Genomic DNA, 21708 nt, shown 5'->3' with positions numbered 1-21708 from the left:
CTCAGCCTGAGGACGAGAGTGGGCACCTGGGGGGGGGGGGGGCAAGAAGTAGATGAGGTGATGTCTCTTTCTTCCTCCTGTTCTTGCCTGCCATTTTTCATCCCTTCATCATTAGAGGAAATGCTGTTTTCTTAAAGATAATGATAAAATGAGACTAAAGTAATATTAGGAAACGCAGGTGCACTTACAAAAAAGGTCATAAAGGCAGTGTTTGAAATAGGATAGTTTTGGAATTTAGCATCTAAATTCACTCAACTCAGTAAATTTCACTCATAGGATCCTTTATTCAGTTGATGTACTAGAGGAGAAACATTGTATGGTTGAAATCGCATCTCACTCACCAACATCAGACATTTCAGGAACAGTGGCCGTGTAAACATCCTTGGTAAATATTGGTTCATTGTCATTGATGTCATGGATCTTGATGATGAATTCGGATTCGGGCTCCACGGGCCTCCCTGTCCTTCTGTTTATAGCTTGAGCTCGAAGGATGTAAACAGGTTTTTCTTCCCTGTCCAGCCTCTTGGTGGCTTGTATATCCCCTGTGTTTTCATTGATAATGAAGAGATCTCCTGCTCCATCTCCTGAAAGGATATATTTAAGTGATCCATCTCCTCTATCCTGGTCTGAATGTAACTAGTGTAGAAAAAAAAAAATTAAAGAAAGTAAAAGTCAAGCATGTGATTCTAAACTGTTTGTCTTTATGATGCTTGCTATGTCAACTTTCATTCAGTCCTTTCTGAGGGATGCAGGTTTGGGTTTTGTTTTGTTTTTCTCACTGTTTACTTAAATCCTCAATAGTAATACCATTCATTAATGAATATGTTGCCTTATAATCATACAAATTTCCAAAATTGGAACAGAGCTTATAGAAAATGTAATAATCCTTGTTTTGGAGAAGGGAATTCTAAAGGCCAGAGTAATAGCAAGATGCCCAAAGACATATTGGCCTGGTTAGAATGAAACTATTTTAACTATTTTCCTGACAGCATTCAGATTTTACAAATACACTCTCCTCCTCACTTTTATGTATCTGGACATGCAAGAGAAGTGATATGCTATTGAGAAAAGGAGTTTGGTTTTTGAAACAGAGACCTGAGTACATTCTACCTCTATATATTCCCATTTTGGTGAATTTAGGGAACTACCCAGTCTCCTTGAGTCTTATATGTTGGAGTTTATAATCACTTTTCTGGGAAGATGTGATATTTATTTAATTACTTATGAAATTCAGCTCAAAGCATTTGAGAAACATCGTAAGTGTTGTCATGAACAGTGCCTTGAAAATCCCTTGACTAGGCAATTTACAAGGTCACTTAGAACAAGAATATTTACTACTCAGAATTTCATTTAATATAGGTGAGAATCTTCTAAAAAGTGGAGCCAGACTTAAAATGGAATAGTCTGCATTATGAAGTAGTGGGTGCCCTGCTCCTGAAGGTAATCCAGCAGAGGCTCTGATAAGACTGTCAGTGAAAGGCGTCTGGGTTAAAGGTTGAAGTGAATGCTAATATACCATTGAAATGAAAGATAATGATTCTAACTTTGATGAATTGCCCACGTTGCGTATCTCAGCGATGATTTCTAGAGTGTTGAGTTCCTGTTGTGTCTTTGGTTCCCTTTTTCCCATTAGAAAAAGTTTAGAAGGAATTTTCTTAGGTCTTCAGATAAGCTAACCCTATTCACAAATTTGCAGAAGTGAAAATTGAGGAGAACTATTTTAAAATCCTAGTTATAAGTATCAGCTACGTACAGAAGAGATAGTTTATTGGGAAGGTAGCTAGTCCTTAAACCTATTTCAGCTCTGTCTAAACAGAGTGTGGGCCACGTTACAACAAGATTGGCAACAATAGCAAGGGGTAAGCCGACCCAGTGTCCTGTTGATTAATATCACACGAAATGCTTGAAGTAGTGTCTTCAAGCACATTTGAAAACAGACTCTTGAACCAAAAAGGGACTTTTAAAGTAAGCGAATCCAGCCTTTCTGAAAGTGTATCTCATGGACTATCATTTATACAAAATGCTGAGGAAAAGGGGTTCTGTGCTCCCATAAGTTTGGGAAATACTTCTACTTCTTTTCTTGGGCGTCACCCAGTTAATATATTAAAGGCTGTGAATGCCCACAGTTCAAAACTGTACTTGATTTTATTTAATCTAGCTTTCCTGAACATTCCTGGGTGAAGAATCCTTTTTGGATGTTGGCATTCCCGAGGACAGTTTTCCAAGAAACACACTTTGGGGACCATGAGCCAACTGAATCCAATATCGTAGAATCAAGAAAACCAAGGCTCTGGTTTATGTAGTGTTTTCAAAATCATACACCTTGTGTGAAAGTCAGAAGACTAGAACTTGAGCACAAGAAGAGGCCCTATAGATTCTTCGGTGCAACCTCCCTGTTTTTATAGAGATTGGGAGACTGTGTCCAAAGCCACACAGCTAATGCTAGTTAATAGCAGAGTTTGAGGAAGAGAATATTATTCATACAATTAGTAGCCTTGAAAGCAATTTGGCAGAAATAATGGAAGATAAATGGGAATGGGGAGGGAATTGCTTAGAAGTGAGACAAACGCCATAAGAAATGTAAAACAAAAGAGGATTCCATGATTTGTGTAATGTGATATGCTAAGGAAATGTTGAAACCGTGATTACACAGAAAGAGCCACTGGGGAAAGTTTAACTCTCCATTGTCAAATTCTAATGACTGAAGAGAGCTCTTAAAAAGCTATTTCATTAACTCATGAGTAATGAAACCAACATCACTGCCCATTGGATCTGGCTTCCGGGCAGCCATGGTCAGCAAACCTGGCAGAGTGTGGGGGGGGGGGCACCGCACCAGAGTTCCAAATAGGAGCTGTGTTCATTCTCTCTCACTCACCACGTGTAAGATCATAGCAGAGTCAATTAACCTCCCTGAGCCAAGATCCTTATCAATAAAATGAGGATAATAGAACCACAGGACAAGTGGATCAGGAAGATCTAATTAGAGCCTATGTACAAATTCTATATTAACTCCTATGTAAACATGCCGTAAAAGCACATTTTAAGATACCATTCCTGTTAGCTTCTCATTCATAATAAGCATGTTTTGACTCTTATTTTGACTTTGAGAACTTTGTTGTAAGGACTTTGAAAACCCAATTTTACAAACGCATGGCCTCTCTAAGGCAAAATCTGTCATCAAAAGCTAGTATTCTTCTACTGGGTGGCAGCTGCTGTCTTTCCATGTGATGTATGATACTCTGCCTTCCACTAGATTGTAGACTTCCCTTGCTGGTTCTTTCATCACTCTCAATATGTAATTGTTGCACACTTAGTAGGTGAATACCACATCTGGTCACAAGATTTATTCAGGTAAAAGTAATCAGAAACTTATTTTTAGCTGTCAGGAGAGACCATTTCAGTGACTTATAGAACAAACACCCGAGACGGTATGAAAGGGCAGTGGAGACACCGACTAAGAGTATGAACAGGATTGCTCTCCAGATCCCAACTCTGATTTATCAATATTTGAAAACTAGTGGAAAAAATGCATCTCTTTACGCAGGTGTTGTCTGATAATAAAACAATTTAACCTCATCCCCCTCAAAGTGCAGTGCCTGTTTCTGAGAGAGTGCAGAGAGCAGAAACCTCCAGGAGCCTTGGTGTGTTCTTTCCCTTTCCGCTGAACTCCCCTGGGGCCAGTTCTTTTCTCTCTTCTTGGGGAAAAGAGGAAACATAAGACATCAGTGCTAGAGAAAGTGGCGGTGGCAACCAGACATTAGGGGTTTATTGAGCACTTAGATTTTAATTGGATTTTTTCTTTTGTGATGTCATTCATCATGGCCACTGTAAAAGGCAGAAGTTAAACAACAACAAATAAAAGGTTGTAGGCTGCCCGAGGCATGTTTTTACTAATTTCAGTTTAATGTGGCTGTTCCATTAAGTTTAATCATCTGGCTCACTTTTAACGATTCACCATCAAGTAAAAATTATCCACTTTCCTCAGAAAGTCACATCTCATTGGGGGCTGGCAGGACTTTTTACTACTGTACTTGCAGCATTTTGTTCCAGAAGGGGCTTGTGGTCTTTGTTTTTCTGTTGATTTATTGTTATTTTCAAGTGCAACACACTGACAAATAAAGACGGGGATTTGGGGTTGTAGACACGCACGGCCCCACGGAGGATCACGCCAGAGCAGCGCTGGGCTGTTTTTACCGGCTCTATGTCCCAGCTCTCAACTGGATTTGGACTCCAGTTCAAAGGTATAACACTAATTGTGCTGATTTTTAGTGGTTTATGAAACGAGCTAATGCCGCCCTCTGCCTCCCATTACCTGTGTGTCACTGAGTCACTGTGTGAGTCAGTAATCAAACTGAGTCTTCTAAGCATATGCATCCCTGAGACAGAAAACAGAGTCTAAACCAAAGGAATGACCCACAACAGCCTGAAAGGGGTTATAGGATTTTTTGCTGAGGTAAAAAAAAAAAAAAAATTAGATTATGGCGAATATGCTTGTAGAGTGTAGTGCAAATGTTATGTGGCCATTTGTGAAAGGTAAAGTTTGGCAATCAGATATATCACACGGAAGTCAGAGAACAGTTGTGAAAAGGTGTCTGAATGGGACTGATGTGGAGAAACTGGAGTGATAGCAGAGAGAGAGAGAGAGAGAACACCTTTTTGCTAACTAGATTGACTATTATTTTAAATTAAGAAAATAAGTCTACAGTCAAGTTAGGACAAACTGAGGCTTCACTGAATTCAATATATATATAAGTATATATGTATATATACATACATCTCTCTACACAATGCATGATACATAATGCAAGTGTGAAGGCTTGTTGGGTAGAGTTTATACCAGGAAGACATTCAACCTTGCTTGAAGTACGTGGCAGGAATTAGAAGTAGATTCTGTTTTAGAGATTATAGGGCCAGTAAATAAAAGTATCTTTCAATAAAATTTTATGTTACATGTTTTAATATGCTGTATTTGAATGCTAATGATTTAGTATAAGTTAACTAATTTATATCTGATGACTGCTTTACAAATGAAAACGCTGATGGTAGCATGTTATTGTGGCAGGTTGTTGGAACTAGTTAGAAATGGGGCAAATTCTCAGGCCCCACCCACCTCCAAAATCAAAACCTCAAGGGGTGTCGTCCAGCAATCTCTCTGTGTGTGTGTGTGTGTGTGTGTGTGTGTATTTAAAGATTTTATTTATTTATTTGAAAGAGAGAGAGAATGAGCAGGGAGAGCGGGAGAGGGAGAAGCCGACTCCCCACTGAGCAGGGAGCCCAATGCGGGCTCAATTCCAGGACGTTGGGATCAGGACCTGAGCCGAAGGCAGACACGTGACCGCCTGAGCCACCCAGGAGCCCCCAGCAGTGTGTGTTTTGAGAAGCCCTCAGGTAATTCTAATGAGTGTTCAAGTTTGGGAACCACTGCCTTAACTATAGACCTGGGTAGGGGAAAGAAATGGGCATGGGGCGCCTGGCTGGCTCACGTCGGTAGAGCATGCGACTCTTGATCTCGGAGTTGTAAGTTCTAGCCTCATATTGGGTGTAGAGATCACTTAAAAAATGTAAGATCTTAAAAAAAAAAGAGAGAGAAATGGGTGGAAATGCATGCTAGGTACTAGCTGTGTAACTTTGGGGAACTTAGTTAATCTCTCCACGTCTCAGTTTTCTCATCTCTATGATAGGAATAATGATACAGAGTTTACAAGTATGTTGCTCTGAAAATTAATAAAATAACATATATAAAATGCCTCACAGGAGGCCTAACTCAGAGAAATGCTTCAATAAATCATTCTCGCATCATAAACATGAAGTATTCAGAAGGTGGAAAGATTGGAGTCTGAATTCTGACTTTCCTGCTAATTAACTAAATTAGTTAGATTAACTTAGTTTCATTCTGTCATCTCTAAGATAGAACCTCAGAATAATGAACTTTTCCAGCGATTCCTCCTCTACTTGTCCCTTAAAAGTTGGTCACCCTTAGGCCCATGTCTTAGGTCCTTGTCTTTCCTCATTTCACATATTCTCCCCTGATGAGATCATCTCTCTATTTTCCTGTATTCAAATATTATCTGTGTGCCCTTGATGCTCAAATCTATAGATGACCCCAGGGCAGACCATTTTCTCAAGATCCAGAGTCAAAGATGCATTTGATTTCCAGGCGAGTCTCTTGGACAACTTACACTCAGGACTTCTCAACTGACTTCATCACCTTCTCTCCAAATCTGCTTCTCCTCTGTATGTCCCGTCTCTGTGAAGGCCACCCCAGTCATCTTAGACCCTCCCCTCTACCTCCATCATCCACTTCATTAAGCCACCAAACTCCTGTCAATTCTACCTCTTATCTCGACTCACCTACTTGTCTTCCTTTCCACCACCCTGGTCCAAGTCACCACCATTTCTCCCTGGTTTGTTGCAGTGAGGACCTCCTAACACACACTCTGTCTTGCTTCCTCTTAGTCTATTTTCCTTTCTGTAACTAGCCCAACTTAAACAGTAACAACACCAGCTCTAAGGATGCCATTCTCTTCTAATTAAATCCTCCAGGGTTTTCTCTTTACTCTCAGGATAAAAGTGCCCATCCTCACTCCTTAACACAGCCTCCAAAGTCCACTGTGGTCTCTGCCCCTTCACTAGCCTCCTCAGCCACCATTCTCTCCCTGACACTCCTTATTTCAGCATACTCTGCTTATTGTATCGAAAGGATGTGTTAGTCTCTTTCATATCTAGGCTTCCCTGCATATGGCCCCCTTGGCATAAAGTCCTTTTGAACAACTTTACCTGGGTGATCCCACTCATATATCAGGTCTGCGTAATCTCTATCTCCTCAGGAAAGCCTTCCCTAAACTACTAGTCTAAGTTAGATTCCTCTGCTATACATTCTCAATTTATTCCCCACTTAGCCATTAGCGGATTCTGTCTTTTTGATGACTTGTTTTCATGTTGCAATCAGCAATTAGCTAGACTGGAAGTTTCATGAAGGAAGGCACCCAAACTGTCTGGTTCATTTCTATATTCTCAGCACCTGACATACTAGCCCATTATAGGTCCTCAATAATGAATGATTTTAAAGAATGAGTGAATGAATGTTGTAAAGATAAAATTGGACAAAATATCAATAATCAGTGAAGGTTTCTGACACATAGAAAGCAATCAATAAATCTTAGTGTCCTCCATCTCCTGTCTTGCTTGATTTTAGTATAACTCTATGTACCAAGGTTCTACATTCCTGAAGTTGCCAGATCATTTAACAATCACTACCAAACACTAGGCACATGATCTAATCTGAGCAATCTGAGGGAGGAATCCAAGTTATTGCCTCAGATCTAAAAATACTTCTTTAATAACTAATGAAATCTTAATAAAATAATAAAGCCAACTTGTATTTGCTTTGTTGAAGAGAGTAGACAAGTTATAAGTATAGCAAGTACACTAACCATTATAAGTCCACTGAGTCTTGGGGCAGAAGTCACCTGTTAAGGGTGAAGAAGCTTCAAGATTTATTGTGCTATATTTCATATATCCTCCTATTGCAGAAACTAAGGATAACAAATTGAAAATGCTCCATTTCACAGAAACATTGTTCCATAATAAAACTAATTTAACTTTATGAACCAAGACCATTTAAAAACATGTATGGGCCTGCAGAGCTGCATGAGACGGTGAATAAAAAAGCATCACACTCGCCTTCTGCAAACTTGCAGTTTAGGCTTGGAAGTACTGACTCAGAATAAAAGCAGATATTAGACACTTGAGCACTCTTATTAAGTATTAGGAATAATAAGGTAAGTAAAAAGCTGGAGAATGGCATAGAAGGCACTTGTAAATTGGACAAGGGGAGTCAGGGAACATGTCAGCCCTTTGAGGGTTTATGAAGACTTCTTGGAGAAGGTAACATTACTGATAGGAGAAAAATGACTGAGCATCCAGCATGAGCATGTGGCAAGGTTTCCAGGCTCAGTGTGGGAGGAAATCAGAGGAGGCTTTGAGAATGTGCCTGGGGTAATAAAAGCAATAAAGTCAGCTAAAATAGAAACACGCCTTCCCTTGAGTTGCTGGCCACATATTTGCGCACACTGCAATCAGATGTGCAAGGGAAGATGCAGCTTCCTTATTTTTTTAATAGTTTATCCCTTAAGCTCTAATCCCATTGAGTATTTGGAACTCAATATTAGGTTGCACATCGAGTCAATAATTTAGTGCAATCCAATAATGTCTACCTGATTCAATAATAGAGTCTCTTTAGATAACTCTTTTAGATAAATCTTAGTCTTTCTGGCTTCTGCTTTCTCCCTTTGCCCCGATCCAGTCCAAGATACCATCTGGGTGTATAAAGAAAAGAGACTCACATGTCCTGTGTCAGAGGGAAATTTGGGGGCTTTTGGAGCCAAGGGCAGTCCTTGTATTGCCCTCTGGCCCACTGGTTTTTAGACCATATCTCTCATCCATTACTTTCCTCAGTGGCATCTGTGCTTTTTAGCAGGTGGAAACATGACTCGGTTCTCCAAGATCAAAGCTGGGTAGCTCCATCCTGCCTGCCTCATTGTCATCAGAAAAACCCTCTGATGTCTGACTCTGACTCTTCCATTGCCCTTGGCTCCTGTGGTCCTGGCTACAGGGTTGCTTTGTCTTTGATAGATACCATCTATGATATCATCCATCCTTTTCTTGCCCTGGAGAAGCCCGGGAAGTGTTCTGGGAGCTAAAAGGGGCTTCCGCTTCACCACATGATTGCCTCAAAAGGAAATGGACAAAAACCAGTGTGCTTTCACCTTTAACCCACGAACTTGCCACTGTCCCCCCGGGACTTCAGATGCGTAACGTCAAGGCTGTAGAAAGGACTTCAGATACACATAGAACTGTGTGCTTCCGTGTTTAATAGCCAGGACTATGAAATCCCTCCCTTGGTTTTAGGAATACCCCACCAAATAGGTTTCAGTGAGAGGAAGAGCCAATTCTTACTATAAAATCAAGAAGACAATGGGAGTGGAAGCATGACCTGCAGCCCAGAGCCTGGCACCAATAATTTTTGGTGACTGTATTTATAAATGGAATTCATAAGTTCTGTTCTAGTTGGTTAGGCCCATCTCTTAATAACATTAAGTGGGCTCAAAAAGAATCTAGAAAATCTCTTTTTCTCTAACAAACTTAGGATCAAGCTGCTTCCATATCCCATGTTCTTTTTCAAGTATACTATGTTGTCCTGTATAACGACCTAAAAAATTATATTCTATACAATATAAATAATTTGACCGATTTTTGTAACAGTGGAAATACTTTATCTTTTTTTTTTTTAAGATTTTATTTATTTATTTGACAGAGAGAGAGAGAGAGATAGGGAGAGCAGGAACACAAGCAGGGGGAGTGGGAGAGGGAGAAGCAGGCTTCCCACCAAGCAGGGAGCCCGATGCGGGGCTCGATCCCAGGACCCTGGGATCATGACCTGAGCCGAAGGCAGACGCTTAACGACTGAGCCACCCAGGCGCCCCAAGAAATACTTTATCTTTAAAGCATTCTCTTATATGATTCATCAATTTGACAACCAGTCTGGCTGGGATTTGGGAAAAAAATAATAGCAGCCATCTATTAAGCCTGTTCTATGGGCCAGGAAATGTGCTGAACTCATTACATAGATTATATAAATTGTTACTCATCATGACACTCTTCATATTTCCTTTTAACTGATGAGGAAACTGAGGCAAGGTAAGAGTTAAGTAATTTCTTAGCATTATACAACCAACAGTAGCAGAATTTGAGTCCAGATGATCTGATACCACAGTGTATTCGGTTAACCATAACACAAACATTATCTCTGAATGTTTACATTCAGGTATATGAACATTCATTTAAGGATTACTTTGTACCAAACAATATTTTAGTTAATTAATTTATTTTGGTGGGGAGGGACAGAGTGAGAGGGAGAGAGCGAGAGAAGCAGACTCCCCACTGAGTAAGGAGCCCACCTCAAGGCTTGATCTTATGACCCTGAGATCATGACCTGAGCTGAAATCAACAGTCAGATGCTTAACCACCTGAGCCACCCAGGCACCTCCCAAACAATTTTTTAAGTGCTGAATTACAAAGATCTATCTAATTCAGGATTTTCAACCTCTGCACTATTGTCATTTTGGGCTAACTCTTTGTAGTGGGACCTATCCTATGCATTATAAGATGTTTAGCAGCATTCCTGGCCCCCACCCATTAGATACCTATAGGACTTTTCAAGTTATGACAATCAAAAATGTCTCCAGATGTTGTCAAATGTCCACTGGGGGACAAATTGCTTCCATTGAGAACCAGTCTATCTATCCATCTATCTGTCGTCTATCATCTTTCTATCCTTCCATTTTTTTTCTCATTTGTGTACCTTGTAACTTTTAAAATATATTCAAATAATACCATACAGATTCTGCATTTGCAGAGATGCCCCATGACCCCACTCAATTCAATCTTTTCTCTTTTGTTAGATTTAATAACCATTGAAACAGACCTTGGGTTATGTGGAGGAGAATTTCTGACAAAGTGCTAAAAGCAAAAGAATTTTAAATCTAAACTCAGGAGAAATTTATTAATTCCCTTGACATTTATCTTTTACACTCAATACCTTGAATTTAATGTCAAAAGTACCAGAGTAACTATAAAATGAACAAAACTTCACTGCTATAATAGTTGTGGTAGGCAGAATAATAGCTCTCCCAAAGATATCTATGTCCTAATTTCTGGAACTAGTGAGTAAGTTACCTTCCCTGGCAAAAAGGATTTTACAGATGTGATGAAGGTAAAGGTTTTTAGACAGGGAGATGACCCTAGATTAACCAGATGAGCCTAATGTAATCACCAGGGTCCTTATAAGGGAAAGAGGTAGGGGGAGAGTTGGAGTCACATGGAAATGTGATGATGGAGTAGAGGTCAGAGTGTGTGTGTGTGTATGTGTGTGTGTGTATGTGTGTGTGTGTGTGTGTGAGAGAGAGAGAGACAGAGACAGAGACAGAGACAGAGACAAAGATTTGAAAATGGTAGGCTGCTGACTTTGAAGATGGAGGAGGAGCCTATGAACCAAGGAACATAGGCAGCCTCTAGAAGCCCAAAAAGTCAAGGAAACGGATCCTTTCCTAGAGCCCCCAGAAGGGCATCTTGCAGACGCCTTGATTTTAGCCCAGTGAAACCCATTTCAGACTTCTGAACTCCAGAATTGTAAGATAAGTTTGTACTGTTTTAAGCCATTAAGTGCACAGTAATTTGTTTCAACAGCCGTAGGAAACTAAGGTGGTAGTTCCTTATCTTTGGAATTCAAGGTGGACTGAAACTGAATGTGGTCCTTCAAGAATCCCAGGGAAGAGTAGAGAACACTCACCTTTGAGGAGCACTTACTATGTGTCACGTACTGCAAGAAAGTGTTGTGTGTTACATCAGTTAATTCTCATGACTCCAGGAGCTAATCTTTATTTTCTCCATTTTTTTTTTTTTTTTCCTGGAGAAACTGAGGTCAGGGAGGTTAGGTAACTTACCCAAAGTTCAGGGCGTGGCCAGGAAGGATACCAAGATCTGCCTGACTCCAAAGCTATGCTCATTCACACCAGAGCACATTGCCAACCAGCACTCCCCAGGATGATTACAAATGTTTCTGGATTCATTGTATTTATTATATTAGACCCCAGGCTAAGTTATTTGTAAATTCTTTTGGCACAAATGATACAAAGTGTAATAGATGTTATTGTTCATTTGGGATTTATCAATTAAACAATTGCCTGTTGGTTTATTCACTGCATGAAGTTATTTCCCCAAAAAGGCATTGTTTACTGCCTTTAGCTTGACTCTGGAAGTCCAAGGTCTTTGGCAGACTACGACATTAGTCTCAGCTTCTGCTTACTCTAACATTTTCATTTTCAAAAAGCCTGTGGTAAATCAAGCTGAGAACCAGATACCCAGTTCAAAGTTGATTTAGTAAGGCACTGTAACTCACCGGTAACAATCTTACCTTTTTGCCTTATCGTGTCATCTCTTTAGTAATTGCCAAATCTAAGGACACGTGCCCACACACACCTACACACATGCTCCCTGTGCCCCCCCCCCCCTTATTTCCCCTCTCACTCTGACACATACACTTTGGCAGAAAATATGAACAGATAAATGCAGACATTTGAGACATGATGACTCAAACGGCAGAAATTTTTTAAAAAATGTTTCTCACTAGCTAATGGACTTTTCCCAAAATGGGTTTTTCTTCAGAAGTAAAAAATATATTGGATATAATATTCTTATATTGACTCTTAGGATCTAAAAAGTTAAAGTTATATCTTTATAAAACAAGTAGTTTGCTTGAGAGAGGGACTATTTCTTGTTCAAATTCTTAAATCTCAAGCATCCTGTATGTACTCAATAAATGATGACTAAAGGGAATTCTGTAACCTACTCAAAAAGTTCTGGTGAATGATCCTAGGAGAGAAAATTATGAGCTCATTCATTTATTAGTTTTTCTTGCTTGGGAACCAGTTTATAAGTTTATGATTTGAATAGTTCCTTTTTCTTTTCTTTCTCCCTCCCTTCCTTCCTTCCTTCCTTCCTTCCTTCCTTCCTTCCTTCCTTCCTTCCTTCCTTCCTTCCTTCCTTCCCACTGAAACAATCTCAGTGAAGAGAAATGTGTATGATCTGGATGGCCAGGCTGGGGAAAGTGTTCTCATAGTGAGTTAGTGCCATGAATTTGAGGATTCTTCTCATAGAGCTCCAACTCCTAAGCATTTATGCTATTGTTTCATCTGCCCACCATGTCTAAAATACTTTCTGCTACTCTAATAGCTTAATAATGTGGTGTAAGGCAAGAGTATTAAACTCAAACACATCAAAAAAGCTGGAGCACTCTGCTGGCAGTGACACTGGTCTTTTACCGCCTCTGGGGCCGTTTTCTCACACCCAAAAGATTTAATCCTGCTCAACTGGAAGTGTGCTTGTGTGGTCATTCAAGGAACGCTTGTATGCAAGAGTGCTTCATAAATCGTAGCACCTGATAAAAGTGTAAGAAAACATTATCATTGCTTTTTATCTCATTACAAATTTTCTGGAATACTCTTTGCCTGCCAGGGAGTGATTTCTTTTGTGTTGTGTTTTCTATTCCCTCTCTCCCCATCCTACACCCTCCCTTTCCTTAGAAATTACCTGATGGTTTGCCATTGTAGTAAAGTTCCCAACTACGACATTATCATTTTAAAACTCTAGTAAGTGATGTCTAGACTGTTGAAAGGGAGATAAAATGGAATAAAATACTGCCACTCAAGTTTGACCAAGTCACTTAATTTTCTTGATTTGGTTTTAAAAGCATTTTCCTTTAAGAGGGAGGTGAATCAGTGATCCACCAAGATCAGAGCTTTTGCACAAGGTAAATAGCCCCTCCCTTTTTACTCTTTTTACATAATACCTATAGTTGGGAAGATGGATAGAACACTCAAGATATAAATCGTCTCATTACAAAGAGAATTTTTTCTTTCTTTTTATTGTATCTATATGAGAAGATGGATGCTAGCCGAACCTAATGTAGCAATAATCATTTCACAGTATATGTAAATCAAACCATTATGCCTTGCACCTTAAACTTACACAGTGATGTATGTCAATTATTTCTCAATAAAAGTAGAGAAAGAAGATACAGTAGAATAAGCGGTAATTTTTTATAGTCCATTCTGCTTTGCTTGATTTCTAAAGGGGAAGTTTGCTTTCCAGGGGGTATTTACCTTCATTGGGGGTGGGGGGTGGGGGGTCAGGGGCGGGGGGGAAGAAGCTCTAGGCTATAGATTAAGTAAGGAAATGAGCCAGAGTCCTATGCTTTACAATTTGTGGAAAGAAAACAATAAAGCATGCTAAAATTTTGCATGATTGTATGTTAAAGCAGGATTTTTTGGCCATCTTCTCTTTCCTGTTTCTCTTCTAAATTGTACTGGTATATAAATGGTAGAAAGAGTTAAGATGAGATTATTTTCCAGAAATGATTATTTTTCCTCTGAAAACTCAAAATATGTTGATTGGGAGAATATATAGTTGGTAAAGAAAAGAATTAGTCATTATATAGAATTTTTCTCTCCCTGTATTATCACATTTTTCTCCATAGTTGATTTTTTGTGTGTGAATTATTGCAAATCAGCGTTTTCAGGTCTTAAATGATTTCTTTTTTACCACACACTTGAATTGTCTACACATTATAGCTTCTTAGGAATTTTAAGAAAAATGTGCTTTCTGTTGGCCAACTCTCACTTTTTCCCATTTTGCTTCAAACTTCCTTAAAGGGACCCTAAATGTTGCCTGGTTTTCGTTTGTAAAAGTCTTAAAGGAACGAACTTTTATGATATGATATTATTTGCTGTGTATTCTCTTTTTATCTTCCTTGTTTACGCACATGCAGCTGTGCTGTCTTCAGTTCCTCTGGTTTGCACTAAGGTAGCTTGAGCTTTTTCCTATTGTATCATAAAGTATTTGTGTCATTTTGATGTGAAATTTCCAGAGGTAGCTTCCATGGAAAGACATAATAAATTTGGTTTATATGTTTACTACCTAATATATCCTTGAATTTTAAAGACTTTAGATTTTCACTTGTCAACCCAATGACACGAAACACTATCAGTGATATCCATATCAAACCATGCACACCAATAAACTGGGAAACACTTCTAGATTACATGGCAGGTTTTAACTCTTCAGTAATTGCAGCTTAATTCAAGTAATATTTGGCTGTTTCCAAGGTCCAAATCTGTGCCAAGCACTTTTAAGACTACAAAGATGAATAAAACATGTAGTCTAGGGTCCTGCAGAGTTTACAAAGATATAAGTATGTGAAGATTCAAATTCAATATCTAAAGTACTAATTGAAAAAGGAGCCCTGGGACCCAATATAAAACACTACTAAATATATGGAAGGTCAAAGTTGAACTTTAAACAAAGAATTAATTATTTCACTCTTAAAAAGGTGAAACATTCAGGGTAAGAAATTAAGTCAAGAATGATTTTTCCCTCAGTAAAACTTTGGTTCAATAATATAAGGAGATTACGATATTAATTCCAACCTAAGAACTTAATTATGATTATTCCAACTTAAAACATGAGTATACCCTAAGTGCAATCGTCATTTTTTGCATTGTTGGATGCATCCAAGTTTGTACTGAAAAAAATAATGAGACCTAATTAGACTCTTAACATTTCATGGCCGTTTAAATAATATTAACTCCAAATTGTGTAAAGTGATGATGTTTTTAAAATGAGATAATAAATAGCCTTAATGGGAGGATCTACAGAAGTTACCAGGATCATCAAACAACGTCAAGTGTAGTGCACATTTCATTTTTAGTTTGGTTGGGATAATAAGGAAGACTTCATATTTTTACATATGCGTAGTTCTCTGAATTGCCTTATGAGTCACATCTGCAGCCGCCTTAGCTGCTTGGCACTGTCTTCTGGCCCACCATACTTGACTTCATGGAAGGAGACTGAACATTAGGGGAATAATCCCCTGGGCACCTTTGGTTCTTCCTTCTCTTCACTGTTCCTGTTCTTTGAGGGCACACTTGATTGCAGGGTGCCTTCCCTTCTTAGCTGGTCTTCCCTTCGTGAGCATGATATGCCAGACCCTGTTCTAAGCCCTTTCTGTGTATTAATTTATTAAAACCTCACCTCAGTAACTTCCTTACTCCCTCATGTAACAGTGGAAGAAATGGGGGGCAGGGAGGTTAAATAACTTGCCCAATGTTACCCAGGTGGTGGTCAGAGTGTAGCTGGGGTGCGGACACAGGCAGTCTCCTTGGATTGTCGAATGAACGAAAAGCATTTTTTCTACAGATCTATTCGAAAATTTCTTAGCTGAGATAACTTCTTCAATTGCCTTCTTAACTCCAATCTCAGTGTCCTCTAGTCACCACTAAATCCCACATCCAGAGTGATATTTCAAGCTTTTTGTTATGCTCCTATTACTCCCCTCAGGTCTTCTGGAACATACCAATTCACCTCAAATATTTATTCATATATTTCACACATCTATACATTTTAATCTTTTAAAATGCCCCTCTTTTCTTATGTGTATGTATTCTCCATGGACAGAAAACTGGAAGAAACCGTAACTATTTTCCTGGTGAAATATTTGGGCATGCTGCTTTTCTTTTTTATTCCAGATCACGTAATTTCAAATTTGATTCCTCGTGTTGACCTTTGAGAATATCTATTCCTTCTACTTATTTATCAAAATAGCAATAAGAAAAAAAATCTCTTTGTCTGACGGGAGTTCTGTACTTTCTTTCAACCTCTTCTTTAACTCCAAATGGAAAGGTAGGTTTGCAAAGAATGTTGATGTATTTAGCATGCTCATGAGGATTATATTACATGGTCATTTTAATAATTGACAACATAAAAGCTTATAGGAAGGGGGAATTTGCTACTAGCAGCCTACACCTACACAACAAAATACGCCTTCTTGAGATTCCAATGACACATTTACATCTAAACACAATGTCTAAATTTGATGAAGGTTATCAAAGAAACTTGTTTATTTTTGATAAAAGAGGGTGGAGCATAAGAAAGACATCTTTTCATTTTGACAGGAGATATAAGGCCTTCTAAAAGTTAAACTTATAATTCTGGTCAAATATATTCTTGGCTTCTCATATTTAAATTAATGTCATTCATATCAGTAAAGATGAAAAAAAATCAGTGGTTTAAGTATCTTTTCACCGTTGATTACCATTAAGTCAGGGATATTTATCTGATTTTTGGAATAAAGTTTAGTTGGAATGATAATTAAGGATTTTGATTTGAAAAGAAATGTCAACTAGGATGTTGGCATTTTGCATATTTATATTGCCATCTCCTATGGTGGACCCATAATACGACAAAAACCAAAAAATTCTGGTGCAAACCAAGTATTTGTATTGTTTAATAATAGTACAAACAAGTTAAGGTAATCAGTAAAGTTAAGGTAATTGCAATGTCTATAGTATAGATGGGAGGGGATTTGTTATAATGAGCCTGTGGAGTGTCTATAACTTTCCAACAACCTCTAGAACTGTTCAGTTTGTGGAGTATGGAGGTAATATAGCTCAGTGGGAACAAAAAAGATCTGAATCCTTAACTTTCTTTTATTAACCTTGATCCCTCCATTTTGTTCAACAAATTGAATTACAAGCAGGAGGATATAGGATTCCAGACATAATGACATGGAAGTTGGAGGATTTGGGATTGGGTCCTTTTTTGCCTTTCTATATTTTATCTGCTGGTGTGACCAGGCAATCGAACAGCTGCCTTTGGGTTTATGACTAAGGTCAGACATTCTAACCGTTCTGCTCTTCACATGAGCAACTGTGCAGAGAGGGAACGTTTAACACTCAGGGAACTGCTGTCCGCACAGGACATCTTAGCATCAATTAGCAAATTGAAGCCTTTGTCATTAAGAAAGGGAAATCGGTTGGGGATGGTGGAAACACAATGAGCATTACTGCCAATATTGGCAGTCGGGAAGTTACTTTTTGAAACATTTTTTAAGAGTACATTCAACCAGCCAGTGCGTGGTCTCTTACATACACTAACCAATTGAGATATAAAAATGTTAAATGGCTGAGCATTAAATTTAAATGATGAAGAAGAAAGATGTGCCCAAGGCACTTGTCCTGACTCAGGGAGAAAAGATTATTGCAGGTCACTGAACCAGAATAGAAGTTTAGAGGTTATCAAGGGAAATAAAAAGAAAAGACACATTTTCATCACGATGACCAAAAAGACTGCTAATTGCATATCTAATTTTAAAATGCGCACATGTAACTAGTTTGAATATCACTGATGTATTCCAGAAAAAGTAAAAGGAACGTGCATAATAATAATGCAAACATATTTGAGTAGCTCTTTAACACTAGTCTAAACATTTTTTTTTTTCTATCTACCCTTGGGTTTCACACCAGCAGATATTTGTGGCATTGAGCCACATGCAATCTCTGAATGCCAGAGCATGTTCTGGGAAAGTTTTTTCATTTGTGCCTTGCAATGGCTCTGTGAAGGAGTGGATATACCGGGGAAGGAATATAACTGAGCAGTTGCGAGGTCAGACAGAAGCTGGCTGCCAAGTCTAGCAGGCTGTGCCCTTGGGATGAAATACTTGAGTGCTCTGAGCCTTGGTTTACTCATCTGTAAAATGGGGCTATAAGTCATATCTCACAGCATTGAGATAAGATACCTGAAGCACTGAGCAGAGTGTTTGGAAGGGAGTAGGGCTCAGGACATTGTAGCTGTGACGATGTTTTAATATGTTGCTGCTTGTCTAAAGTGACCGTGGCTAAATGAGGCTCTGAATCACCCTTCAAATTAGCGCCAGGAGGTTTCTACTCTTAAACTTATGCTCTTTTCAGAAAAAAAAAAAAAAAAAAAATTGGAACGCAAGAAAGCAATATTTTAATGATAGCATCTTTTAAATTGTCTTTCAGAATGAATATAATATTGCTTCATGTGTACTGAATTCGGATCATGTGATTATAGGAACAAATAATTGTTCATTCCTAATTTTAGAGGAGTGTGTGCCTGACGACTTTCATTTTTATGGGCCGTTAAAGCATTACTGGCTAATTATCCTGAGACGAGTGGCTTTGTTGAATTGGGTAGACATTAATTTTAAAGACTCAAGAGAAAGGCATGTTAGGAAGGCCTGTACGTTAGAGCCCCAAACAGAACCCAAATTTTCATGATGTTTAAAAAAGCACAGCATATCTGGGTTTTTTGGGAAAGCTCCACAAGAGAAAACCATCATCAACTTCCAAAAAGGTAACATCAGAAAATATCTATGAAAATATACAGTTTATCAAATTTCACAAAAACAGATCTCCTGGTATGCTACTAAAAATAGAAGTATCTCAAAGACTTCTAATGGAGACTCATCTTATATATACATTGTGTGGAAGGAGAGCATAGAGAACATTGTAAAGGATAAAATGCAGGACACAAGGCAATTCAACATTGCTATGGGCTGTTTAATGATCAAGTGCAAATCTTCTGCCTGGAACTGTGCAAAAGTTCTGAGGTTTTAAGTATATTCATCTTTGTATTAATGAGTGCCCACATCTTCAAAATCTATATCTACTTATGTTCTTCTTTTCTTATTGAACTTAATCTTAGACTATATATGAATCATCCTCAAGGAATTGCTACATTATATAAAGTTGGTAGGGGTTTTCTGCAAATGGGAGATGACGGTGCTTCCCCCTTACTTTTCTATTAAGTTTACATAAGCCAAAGATAACCTGGGTGGATTTCGTATGAAATCAAATACTCTTCCTGTTCCCCCTTGACAAGAACACATGTATCTTTCTGTTTTCTGTGCCAACATTAGTGACGCTTTCACTCTGCTGACTGTCCAATCTTGAAATCCCTGACTCTTTGAACTTCTGCCTTTCGCTCCTTAGGCTTCTGCATCTAATTAACTGGGAAGTCCTGCTAGTTCTCCCTCTGCACTGTGAGCTCACACCTGCTGCTTCTTTAAGAATGTTTCCAACATTATCACCTCCCCTAGGAAGCTCTGCTGAGCCCCAAGCTCAGCTGGCCCCTCTCCTTCATGTTTCCAACAGTACTTCCTGGACACCCATTTTATCATGGAACTTGCCATGGTCTGTTATAATTACTGCCAGTTATATGCTGCCAAGGCTGTGGTTCTCAAATTCCACCACATCTTAGAATCATCAACAATCAAAAACCAACTGAGGCAGAATCTCTGGGGAGGTGAGACCAGGGCCAAGGCATTTTTAAAAGCCGTGGTCTTCAGATGTTAATATGCGTACAATTCACTGGGGGATCTTGTTGAAATGCAGAGTATAATTCAATAGACCTCAGGTGGGGCCCAAGATTCTGCATTTCTAACAAGCTCCCAGATGACACAGATGCTGCTTACGCTAAATCAGCTAAAAGTTGCCCCAGATGGTCAGGTATTTTAGAAAAACAATCAGATTCCTTATCTGTATCTGTGTGTATATCTGTTTCTTAAGCCCACAAACTCTTACCCAATATAGGACAACGCCTTCCTTCTGTTAACCTGCACCTGTTGCCGCCATTTTTAGGTGAGTAGAGGTGTTGAGAATTTTCTCATAAATCAGAATCTGGATTGTCAATATTTCAATAGAATCGGCCTTCCCCACTCGTATTCACAGTAAGCGTATGCCTCCACCCTTCCCTCGCCCCGCCGTGTCACGTTTCTGCGCTCATCTTACTGCCGCAGGACACAGTGAAATGCTGGGGAGCGTTCAGAAGGCTAGAGGAGAGAGGTCTCGTCGCCTTGGCTTGTGTTCCAAGTTTTAAGTGTGATCTTGTCTCTTCACTTCATTGTTAGCCCAGCCTCAGGAGTCTGTCTTCCGCTACTTCTCAGGTGCACTTGTGACCCTCCCTCTTTTCTCCTTCGACTCCTGACAGCCCTTTGCTCCCACCCGTTCTCACATTTTCCTCACTCCACCGCCATCACTCTCATCTCTAGAGACTTACCACAAATCATGGAAACCAATGAACACAAATACAAATAGAAACAGATGCTTATATTGTAAAAACTTCTTTCTTCCCCTTTAAGTGCTACTTGCTCACATTACTTTTCTTCTGTTAATGCTTCTGTCCCTTACAAGTACAGATCAACTTTTTTCGTTTCAGGCCCCAAGGACAGACTCTAAGTAATTGTTATTTAATTAGGCTAATAGCACGATTTAAGGTTCTATTGGCCTTTGCACACCTTTAAGTGCTGACCTAGCTGCAGTCCAGTGCTTTCCAGAGTACATACTGAAGCATCCTGGGGAACCCACCCTGGTGCCAGGAAGTATTTTTACATTTCAAGGGAAATACAGCAACACTTGGGCTCTGTTAGACTCCTTGTGAATTACTAGCTCAGGGTAGTTCACAGTTTCAACAGTAGGTGGTGCTACACTCCTTTCGATGATGTCACATGTCTGTTAAGCTGGATTTCCCACAGTACTTGTGATAAGTGAGTACAGTGCAAAATCAACGTGGAAAGGAAATGAGGGGCAGTGTCTAATCTTAGAAGTTGCGCAGAGCCCAGCAGATGCCCACATTCTGTAAGTAAGAAACTGTGGTTATTTAAGAATAAAATTAAAATATTATTTTTTCTATTAATTGCTGTGTATTTTTTTCAAAGGACTACTTATTGGTTAGAACATAAATAGCTATTAAGGTGTTTGGATCTGTTTCTTGGGTCCTAAGCACACTGTGAAAACAATTCTTGAGATAAGAGCACTGCGAACCAAGAATGTTTTGGAACCTCTGCTATAGTCTAATCTTATTTTTTCTCTTTTTTTTTCCAAAAGTTTCTTAACCTTGGGGATCCAGATCCCCACATCAGGTGTATGTTTTGTTCCAGATCTATGTAAAAGTGGACCAACCTTTTGCCACGTCAGGAACAAACTTTTTTTTTTTCTTAAAATTTTTTTTGGTCTATTTTTAACTGTGGTAAAAACATATTATACTCAAATCCTTTCACATGTTGATAAAACATAACCCCAAAGATATATTTGGGGAAATGCCCTATTAATTGAGGAAGAACATCTCTTAAACACATCTGTCATAGCAATGCGGGGTCCACGACAACTTCAATGATTACCCTTGCCTTTTTTTTTTTTTTCCAACTGGTAATCTCTTACGTGTCACACCTTCAAGGAGGTGGGGGTGAGGTAGGGAAATATGTCTAGTTGCCAATAAAATATCCACCTCCAA

The 21708-nt window shown here is 39.0% G+C and overlaps 1 protein-coding gene across 3 annotated transcripts in view; it reads right to left on the bottom strand.

Moving 5' to 3' along the window:
• The window catches only part of CDH6 (cadherin 6), a 124731-nt gene that overhangs the window by 30170 nt on the left and 72853 nt on the right, over nt 1–21708 (bottom strand). For all 3 annotated transcript variants that reach the window (XM_032415144.1, XM_032415142.1, XM_032415143.1), the window contains one exon: nt 342–636. In XM_032415144.1, the coding sequence (XP_032271035.1) occupies nt 342–636 (295 nt within the window). The remainder of the gene's footprint in view (nt 1–341; nt 637–21708) is intronic.

The sequence above is a fragment of the Phoca vitulina genome, unplaced genomic scaffold (genome assembly GCF_004348235.1).
Source record: "Phoca vitulina isolate PV1807 unplaced genomic scaffold, GSC_HSeal_1.0 scaffold17, whole genome shotgun sequence".
NCBI classification, from domain to species: domain Eukaryota; kingdom Metazoa; phylum Chordata; class Mammalia; order Carnivora; family Phocidae; genus Phoca; species Phoca vitulina.
Note: the sequence above shows the minus strand (reverse complement) of the source record. Positions and strands in the feature narration are given on the sequence as shown.